The sequence below is a fragment of the Bison bison genome, unplaced genomic scaffold (assembly GCF_000754665.1).
Source record: "Bison bison bison isolate TAMUID 2011002044 unplaced genomic scaffold, Bison_UMD1.0 scf7180017864063, whole genome shotgun sequence".
In the NCBI taxonomy this organism is placed as follows: domain Eukaryota; kingdom Metazoa; phylum Chordata; class Mammalia; order Artiodactyla; family Bovidae; genus Bison; species Bison bison.
Window position 1 is genome coordinate 12,878,997 of NW_011494635.1, and position 10,687 is coordinate 12,889,683.

General features: G+C 40.3%; 1 protein-coding gene across 2 annotated transcripts in view; it reads right to left on the bottom strand.

Moving 5' to 3' along the window:
- PANK2 (pantothenate kinase 2) overlaps nt 1-10,687 on the bottom strand; it is a 28,616-nt gene continuing 17,929 nt past the window's right edge. The window contains exons 3-7 of one of the 2 annotated variants that reach the window (XR_824992.1): nt 10,131-10,384; nt 8,914-9,090; nt 6,515-6,749; nt 4,137-4,262; nt 1-264 (exon numbers count right to left, since the gene is read on the bottom strand). Coding sequence is in view for 1 of the 2 variants with exons in the window: in XM_010836473.1 (XP_010834775.1) it covers nt 214-264; nt 4,137-4,262; nt 6,626-6,749; nt 8,914-9,090; nt 10,131-10,384 (732 nt within the window). In the remaining variant the exon portion in view is untranslated. The remainder of the gene's footprint in view (nt 265-4,136; nt 4,263-6,514; nt 6,750-8,913; nt 9,091-10,130; nt 10,385-10,687) is intronic. The other variant, XM_010836473.1, reaches the window with a different exon arrangement.

The window sequence follows — 10,687 nt, forward strand, 5'->3', positions numbered from 1 at the left end:
TTTTTTTTTTTTAATACATATATATTTCCTTACTGGTTATTAGTTCAGACTGAATTTTTAAGAATTTATCTTGATGTCTTAGAAAAATACACTTGTCCTTTCTCGCTTTGATTCAGGTAGTAGACAATCATAAAACTGAGTAAGTCTTAAAAAAAAGAGTCCATCCACAGATCCCATTGTGGAAGGTTCCAGGAACCCCTCCCCAGGTAACAGTCAGGGGATCTTCAATAGCTCAAGGAGTGCTCCAACAGCTCCAAAATAACCCTGAAAACAAAAAGAAAGAAAAATAAGAGCAATTCTCCTTAGACTTACTTATACTACCATAAATATGATTACTAGTATTAAAGCCAACAACGGCCCTTAATTCCTGCCACTCATTTCCTGATGCCCATTTTCCTGAGCCCAAGGCCAGCAGAGAAGTTCTGAGGAGCTCCCAGGCAGAGGAGGGCACTCTGGCACATCAGACCAGAGCCCTGAGTGGGGGCCCCACAAGCTCTGAGGCCCACAGTGGCCATTACCTCTGGTTAAGAGAGAGTACCTGGGCCATCTCCTGGGGAATGAGGCGATGAGAAGCAATGGGGGCCTGGAGCATTTCAAGACAATTCCAGAATGAAGGGAAGATGAGATATGAAGTGCAATGTAGGAGGAGCAGGGACACTGAGGGTGAGGGCCCTGTTGGGCTGGAGGTGGAGAGCAAAGAATGGGGTGGGATGGGTTCAAGACTTGGCCTAAGAAGAGGAGGGTGGCAGGGAGGCTGAGGTCCCTCCCCCACATCCGGTCACACCACCCCTGAGAACAAAGACACAGGAGCAAGAGATGTAGAGAGCAAGGAAGGGGGCTCCATACAGGATGTGCAAAGCTGAGGTACCCTAGGCAGCCAAGCAGCCACACCCACCAGATGTCTAGATCTGGAGCGGGGCAGCAGCCAGGACAACAGAACCCTCAGGCACCATGTAGAGACGGGTGAGGTCAGGAGCAACATCTGAAGAACAGAGGCACCGGAGGGGAAGGCAGAAACGTGAGACAGAGAAGCAGCGGCTGAAGAAGACCATGCTGGACCATCTCCTGAAGTAAGCAATCGAGGTCAAAAACAACCAGGACATGAATAAATTAAAAAGAAAACAGAAAATGAGACAAAACTGGGAGAGAGGAACTGCCAGTAACAGAGAATAATCGTACAATGATACAGGATCTGTCAGTCTCCAAAGGATGCGATCACACAGTAAAGCACTGCCAGAGAGAAGTGAACACAAGGGGAGTGGGAAGATCCTGAAAGACCTGCTGTGGAAGAGAAGAGCACATGGTGAGCCTCTGAAACACTATAAATAACTAAGGTTCTGTCTATTTTCCAAGAAAAGCTTCTCCAAAGAGCATGCGCCCACACAAGAGAGGCCTGCCCTTTCACTCTATTTCTTGGCTTTAAAAGAAAAAGCAGCCACAAGAATACACAATAGAGAAAAGACAGTCTCTTCAAAAAGTGGTCCTGGGAAAACTGCACAGCTATGTGTAAAAGTATGAAATCAGAACACTTCCTAATACCATACACAAAGATAAACAATAAATGGATTAAGACCTTAACGTAAGACCAGAAACTATAAAACTCTTAGAGGAAAACATAGGCAGAACACTCGATGACATAAATCAAAGCAAGGTCTTCTATGACCCATCTCGTAGTGTAATAGAAATAAAAACAAAACTAAAATAAACAAAAATTTAAAAATTAAAAGCTTTTGCACAGCAAAGGAAACTATAAACAAGGTGAAAAGACAACCCTCAGAATGGGAAAAAATAAGAGCAAAGGAAACAACTGACAAGGAATTAATTTCCAAAATATACAAGCAGCTCATACAACTCAGTATCAGAAAAACAAACAACCCAATCAAAAAGTGGGAAAAAGACCTAAAAAGACATTTCTCTAAAGAAGACATACATAGCCATAGCCATAAACAGATGGCCAACAAGAACATGAAAAGATGCTCAATATCACTCATTTTTAGAGAAATGCAAATCAAAACTTCAATGAGATACCTATCACCTCACACCAGTCAGAATGCCCATCATCAAAAAGTCTACACACAATAAATGCTGGAGAGGGTGTGGAGAAAAGGGAACCCTCTTGCATTGTTGGTGAAAATTTATATTGATACAAACACCATAAAGAACAGTATGGAGATTCCTTAAAAAACTAGGAATAAAATTTCCATATGAAATCCCCTTACGAGGCAAATACCCTAAGGAAACCAGAACTGAGAGTGAACCCAATGTTCACTGCAGCACTATTTACAATAGCTAGGACATGGACGCAACCCAGATGTTCACCAACAGACGAATGGATAAAGAAGCTGTGGTACATATACACATACATATACACAATGGAATATTACTCAGCCACACAAAGGAACACATTTGAGTCGATTCTAATTAGGTAGATGACCCTAGAGCCTATTATACAGACTGAAGTCAGAATGAGAAAAAACAAATATTGCATATTAAAGCATATATATAGAAACTAGAAAGGTGGTACTGATGAATCTATATGCGGGGCAGCAACAGAGACACAGATGCAGAGAACAGATGTGTGGACGGGGGCTGGGGTGGGGAGAGCAGGACAAACATGTAAAGCTGCCAGGGTAATTGCTGTGTGACTCAGAGAGCTCCCACTGTGCTCTGTGACAGCCTAGAGCGATGGGAAGTGGGAGGAGGTTCAAGGAGGGCACATACGTACACCGATGGCTGATTCATGTTCGTGTATGGTAGAAATCAATACAATACTGTAAATCAATTATTCTTCAATTAAAAATAAATTAAAAAAAAAAAAGCGCCCACACAGACATGTTACGACAAAGTCAGAAACTGTAGGAGGACACAGCTGAGCAAGACTCCACAACACTCAGAAACCCTCAGCCACAGCCAGAGGACAGAAGTCAAGGGCGTTCACTTTATTATTATTATTAAATTTTTGGCCATGCCCTGCAGCATGCAGACTTAGTTCCCAATTCAGGGATTAAACCAGAGCCTCCTGCAGGGGAAATGCAGAGTCATAACAGGTAGTTACACACTTTATTTTACATGATATTCTATATCTGGGTTTTATTTTACAACACAAGAAGGGATAAAGGTAGCCATTATACTGAGTTCCACTCCAGACCCAAGCTACTATCTAGTAAAAGACAGAGGTTGTTACAAGCCAAGAAGTGTTAAGATGAGAATAGTGAACAATGAAAAAGAAAGGCTTGAAAACAATCTATACAAAGCTTTCACAACAGTAATCACAATGACTTCACTGTGCAGGCAGGAGTATATTTCATGACTCAGAGAACCTAAAATAATCAGAGCGCCACAAGTACAGAGATCAACATTAGAGCCAGAGGCCTAAATGAAAATGGAAAATACAAGGACAAACAGCAAACAGGCTAGCCAGAAAGGAAAACCAATCATAAAGGGTTCATATCATAAAGTAAGTATGCAAACACAATTTTGAGAAGTGTTCATGCTAACACTATCTACAATCCACTTTAACACTTGAAAGAGTCCAACTGCCCCAAAACCAAGGGGAGGAAAGACAAAGTCCCTTTCATAGCTCTGGTTTTACTGTTCCTCAAATCAGAAAGACACTTTCCAAAATAGGATATCAGGTTGAGCAATTCAAGTATTCTTTTTCACATAGCCTATGTGTTAAGTTCTTACAATGTGTGGCTCTAATCCTGGAATGCTTTTTACTGATGGAGTTGGTTTGAGGACATACATCTTAAATAAAATAATTGGCACAAGAACTATATTAACATGATAAAAACTGACATCGAAAAATGAAAAAAGAACTCAGAGTTAAGTACACTTACAACGTAAGTACAAACTGCAACAGGGAAAATACAAAGGATGGTTCAGAAAAGAAAATGGCATCAGGAATATTGCTGGATGTTTGTCAAGACTTTCTTCTTTAAAATTGCTAAAGCTCACAATGAAATTAACCAAATATTTACCTTACGTTAAATCAGGTAGAAACAGCTTCTGAACATGAACAAAGTTAACCATATTATACAAGTACAGAAACAATAAGTACTGCTTTAAATTCCAGCATAGCGTGAACAGCATGCCCTTTGTGAGGGTAACATGTCACAGGAAATAACTCTGCTTACCTCATGTTCCGAAAAAAGTGCTTTCAACTGTCCCTTGGACCAATAATCCAAAGCATATGCCAAAAGCCGCATGGCGATCGTATTAATTCTCAAGAAATTTCCAACAAATACCACCTGGTTAATGTTCTGAGCACATCAAAAAAAGGCAATTAGTTTTCATGCTAATTTCTGCTTTCTCATAAAAGCTACCCCAAAGGCGGTGTCATGTACATAGTTTCTGTTAGTTAGTTGACTGCTGATCCAAAAAAAGTGTTTACATTTACCTCGGTTGATCCAGGGCTACTTAAATTTGAGCCCCAGACAACTCTAAACCCACTTCAAAGCATGCCAGAAAATGTCACAGGAGAATAAAGATTAGGAAAAGCATTTGAATTAACATGACAAACTATAACTACAATACAAAATTTTATACAGATAAGTTAAAAAAAAAATACTAAGACCAATTCAAAGAAGAAAAGTAACACACAGGCAAATTATAAGAGAAAATATTACACACACAAAAATTCGACCTCACTAAATGAGCAAAAAAAGTAAAATTTTAGAGCCATTAAAAGTTAGCAAAGACTCTAGATGTTGACAGTTTCCTTCCTTGGATGTCTGAATGACCCAAGATCTTACATACTACATACTGTGAAGGAAGAATCGAAACAAAGGCAGACGGAGCTGGAAAAAAGTCTGCAAGTCTGTCATTACTAAGCTGTACCAGAGCACGGGAGGCCAGCCAGGAGGAATGCCTGGGGGCTTCCCTGGTGGCGGAGCACCTCCATCTGGGCCCACCACTCAAGCTTGACTACACCAACGTAGTACGGATTTAGCATTGTTTCACACAAAACACTGAAGGACAAGCAAATTCCAAGGCAGTTTTAAAGTTGAGCTCCTATAGCGAACAACTGGGCATTCTTGATAATGCTGAATATCCACACAGGGAAAGGAAATAACATTGTACTTTATAAGCACTGTAAGTAGAAAACAGTCTTAAATAAAACTGTATTTTAAATAGACACTAAAAGAAAAAAAAGTCAGCAAAACAACTCTAACTAACCCCCAATATTAGTCAAGTTGTAGTAAAACCGATCCACTCATTCATTGCTAAAAATGATCTAAAATGGTGTGGCCCTTGTGCAGAGCATCTTGGCAATATCCATCAAGATTCATAACCATGGTATCCTTTTTTTAAAATATTTATTTTATCTCTTTACTTACAGCTCCAGGTCTTAGTTGCATCATGTGGGATCTAGTTCCCTGACTAAGCAGCAAACCTGGGCCTCCTGCATTGGGAGCGTGGAGTCTCAGCCACTGGACCACCACGGAAGTCCCACAAGTATGATATTCTTTAGATGAGAAATCTCACTCCTGAATAAATCCCTTATCAAGAATAAATCCAGGGACTTCCCTGATGGTCCAGTGGTAAGACATCAAACTCCCAATGCAGGGGGCCTGGGTTCAATCCCTGGTCAGGGAACTAGATCCCACATGCCGCAAGAAGACCCCATTGCAGTCAAATAAACAAAAATAAACATTAAAAAAAAAAAAGAATAAATCCATCCAAGGAAATAGTTTCACACTTAAAAATGTTTTATCGCAGAGTGATCACTGACAAGCAACCAAATGCTCAATTCTATGTGAATGACTTATGATATAAAAAGAAATCAAATATACAACCCTGCAATTTATAATACATAAGTAAAAAACAAAATTGTATGTACATCAAGTAAAATATCTTAAAATACATAAGCACAGGAAAAGGAACGTGCAACAAAGAAAATAGAAGTGTTAAAACGTTCAAATAATTTTAAATTTCTTCATGAAAATAGTGTCTTTTTAATTAAAAATGAGACAACCCTTTTGTAACTTGAGATTTAAGTCACATGCCTGAATTATCTATTCAAAAGCCTTATTTTAAACAAAAGTGTATAAATAGGGACAAGTTACACCAACTGGATCCCCAAGGGAAGGCCATTCTTAGTTCTTTCATAGCCCTGTACAATGCTGCTTGACCTGAATGCTACAAGGCAGCACTGTAAAGAAGCTGAAAGCACAAAGACAGCTCTGCTGCGGTCAGCGGGAGCGGAGCAGGGTGGGCGCGCCTCGGCCCACTCAGTGTCTCCCAGCTTCAGTGCCTTCCTCTGGATTCACTCCCAGGGCCTCTTGAGCTCAACAGTGAGCATGGCATCTATATTCAGCATCGCCACCCTTCACCACCACCCAACAGTCCCCTGTATCTGCAAAACTGGCTACCTTCCCTACCTTCCTCTGCTTTGTGCTCTACTTCTAGACAGTAGCAGTGTTTATCTTGAGTAAGAAAATAAAAATCTGTTCAGGTTAATCTACATGTGAAGCAGTTTAACTATGCCAATGAAACAAAATCCACCACTTACAACTACATTTAGGCACTGTTCGGAGAAGACAGACGTTGTATACAATGTGGGGCCCACACAGTAAGTTCTGTATTTTCCTCAGAGCAACTAAAGAAATCCATGTCCCCTTACTTCATTAAGGGCACACATTCTTGCTATTGAGCCAATGTTGTTGGTGATGGTGATCAAAGTCGCTCTGGCAAGGTCCTCTTTACTCACAGCCTCTCGCTTCTCCTTGCTCATCATGTTTCCAAAGCTGTGATGGAAAAAAAAAAAAAAAATGGTTACTAAACCAAAGGTTCAGGGCAACACTGTTCAAATCTTCGAACTTTTGTTACAAAATAACAGAACATCTGCTCAAAAAGAAAGGCAACTTGAAGAACTCAAGCATTCTGAATGAGCAAATGGCATTCCCTGAGGTCTCTATGAAATCCAGCTTTGACACCAGGTTCAGCCTGCAATGGGGAGACCCAAGTTCGATTCCTGGGTGGGGAAGATCCCCTGGAGGAGGTGGGAGAGGCATGGCAACCCACTCCAGTATTCTTGCCTGGAGAATCCCCATGGACAGAGGAGCCTGGAGGGCTACAGTCCATGGAGTTGCAAAGAGTCAGACACAACTGAGCAACTAAGCACACACATCTGCACATTAAGATCCACTGAAGGCACCACGCTCCTTCTGAAACCAGGCTAAGTTCCAGGAACATGCCTCAATTAGCGATCTTCTCCCAACTGTAGAGCTGTTCTACTCAGCTGAATGGTCACATTCACATCTGGTAAACTGCTTTATCTGAGCAAAGCAAAGTACAGACAGCTGAGTCCCTGAGTAAACTAAGAGTTTCCGATTTCCCTAGAAGATCAAGTATTTCAAAGCACCTGACGAGCACAGAGAGAAGTCGCTCAGTCATGTCTGACTCTTTGCAACCCCAGGGACTGTAGCCTACCAGGTTCCTCCGTCCATGGGATTTTTCAGGCAAGTGTACTGGAGTGGATTGCCATTTCCTTCTCCAGGGGATCTTCCTGACCCAGGGATCGAACCCAGGTCTCCCACACTGAAGGCAGACACTTTACTGTCAGAGCCACCAGGGAAGCCTGATGAGCAAAACGGATACATAAATAACTATGACTTGATCACAAACCCAACCAATCAGAAAAGGGATCTTATCATTGATCAAATGTTGCAAACACAGAAAATGAATCTACAGAATTTACAAAAGACCTAAAATTAGTAAACAAGTACACAAGTGCCTTTTCTTAGTATTAAAAGCCTTGCACCCAGACGTCCCTGGTGATTCAGTGGATAAGAATCCGCCTGACAATGCAGAGGCCACGGGCTCCATCCCTGGTCCAGGAAGATCCCATAAGCCAAATCTTATTAAATATTTAAAATGTTTATTAAAATATTAAACTTATTAAACATTAAAAAATGGTGATCATCATTAGTCATCAGTAAAATACAAATCAAAATGAGACATCCTTTTACACCTGTTAAGGCAGTTAAAACCCAAAAGATACATGTTGTATATCAATACAATTGGATGTTACTCAAATAAAAGGAACAAAGTACTGATTTATGCTACAACATGGATGAACAGTTGAAAATGTTATGCTAAGTAAAAGAAGTCAGTCACAAAAATCACTTGTATGATGATGCCACATAGAGACAAAAAACAGACTAGTGTTTACCAGGAACTATGGGAAGAGGGAGGGAATGGGAAGAGAGAGCTAATGGAAACAAGGTTTCTTTCTGGGATGATGAAAATATTCCAAAATTACATTACAAAGATGACTGCAAAATTCTATAAATATACTAGAAACTACTCAATTGTACACTTTAAACAGCTGACTTCATAGCATGCAAAGCTATTTAAAGAGTAAAAAAAGACCCAATACTTAGTATTTTATTCCCGAATTATTTTAAAATTTTTATTGAGGTATATATAACTGATTTACAATACCGTGTTAGTTTCAGGTGTACAGCAAAGTCTATCTGTTATACAAACACACGTATCTACTTTTCAGATTCTTTCCCACACAGGACACTGGAGCACTGAGTCGAGTTCCCCGTGCTGTACAGCAGGGCCTTACTAGTGGTCTGTTTTATGTGGAGCAGTGTGCATGTGTCAACCCCGATCTTTCCATTAACCCCTCCCTCCTCCTCTTACCACTCCCCCCACCATAATGGGAAGTTTATTTTCTACATCTGCAACTCTGTTTTGGTTTTGTAGGTAAGTTCATTTGTAGCTTTTTTTAAGATTCTGCATGAAATATCATGTATTTGTTCTTCTCTGACTTACTTGACTCAGCATGAGACTCTCTAGGTTCGTCCATGTTACTGCAAGTGATTTTGTTCTTTTTTACAGCTGATAACATTCCACTGTACATCCTGTATGTCTTAGAGCATACATGCCCCCTTCCCTTACCTTGAAGCCACAGCCCAGCCTGGCAGTCCAAACCTCTCATAGTCCCCTCCATAAATGTCTCGCACCAGTTTATCCACTTTGGTGCTATCTCCACGTGATGCCATTTCCAGAGCTTCTTCAAATGTGGTACAACCAGTAAGAAGACAGCAGAGACCAAAAAAAGTTCCTCCTCCAAGACTGTGATTAAAAACAAACATAGTATTGAAACATTTTTCAAAAGAAGAGGAAAGTGGAGTTTATGAACTGAAGACCATATTCACGTGTCTATCCAATCTTGCCCCATCTCCACTATGCAGATGCCACTAGTAGAAAACAAGTCTGTGAAAAGATAAAAACAAAGCGCCTAACAGACACTTTGAGGATACCATATTCACATAAGCCAACAAAGTGGCAAAACACAGGGCCCACCTCCTTATGTTCCCAATGCACGCTGGGCACCTGCTGGGTACCAGGAGCCTCAGGTACAGATCAGCCCACCAGGGCCACGGTGGCACCTCTTTCCTTTCTCCAATTACAAGCCCCGCGTCATCCTCATCCAAGAGTCTTGTCATCCAGGGTCTTTAGCCCCCTCTACCCTACTAGAACTCCTCCATGAATATGTCTTCTCTCTCAAAATTATTCCTTTCTTTCTTTAACTTACACATGTTCAAAACTTGTTTATCCCAATCTCCAGCTCCTGTTTTTCAAGTGATCACTAATCCTTAAACCAAAAAGTATTTATGTTCATCTGCCACCTAATCCTCCCTTTTAACTACCTTCCCCCAATTATCTTTCCACTGCTCAGCACCTCAACTTTCAGCTCACAACATCCCCTAGCTACATATGTGTATGTATGCATGTAAAATCTAGACCAGTTTCAAAGGCTGGATCTTGCCTTGCCCTCCCCTTATAAATGCCACCTAGCAGCTTTGGTTACTTTATGGTATAGACACAGCATACACTACCTGAGGACAGGGACCATGGGCGCAATGAGGCTGATGAGATAGTTTGTAAAACTATGGCAATGAAACTTCAGGATTAGAGATTAAAGAAAAGTAGATTATGAAATCATAATTTTCAAAGAGTAACAATATTTGCTTGCATAATCCCATAGAAATATACCTTTCACATAATTTTAACAAGTTCTTGAAGATGTACTGATAAACAATACTGGAAAACTTAGTTTTAACCCATTATGATATCAAGAATAAACAATGACCTTTATATAAAAGACCTACCTGGTACCTGTGACCCTCTTATAATTATCTTTGGAATATACTGCTAAGATGCTAACCCCAGAGCCAATGTTCACGAGCAGCAGAGGGTATGGATTTTTCAAATCAAATGGTAACTTCTGACATTTTTCAGAATCAGCAGGGTTTTCAAAGTAATAGCACTGTGACCGTCCATTGAATCCAACTGAGTCAATATATAAAATTCCTTTTATTAAGCAATCGAGTTCATCAAGTTTGCAAAGCTGAAGATCCCCTATCTGTAATGAAATAAAAATATATGCAGATTTTTTTTAACAAGCCAAACAGCAATAAAAATTCCATTTAATAAGGCATAATATGTCCTTTACATAAGACAAACCACAAAAGTGCTCATTGATGTGTATTATTTGTGCATTCTTTACAGAGCAGATCACAACAAACTGTGGAAAATTCTTAAAGAGATGGGAAATACCAGACCACCCGACCTGCCTCTTGAGAAATCTGTATACAGGTCAAGAAGCAACAGTTAGAACTAGACATGGAACAACAGACTGGTTCCAAATAGGAAAAGGAGTACGTCA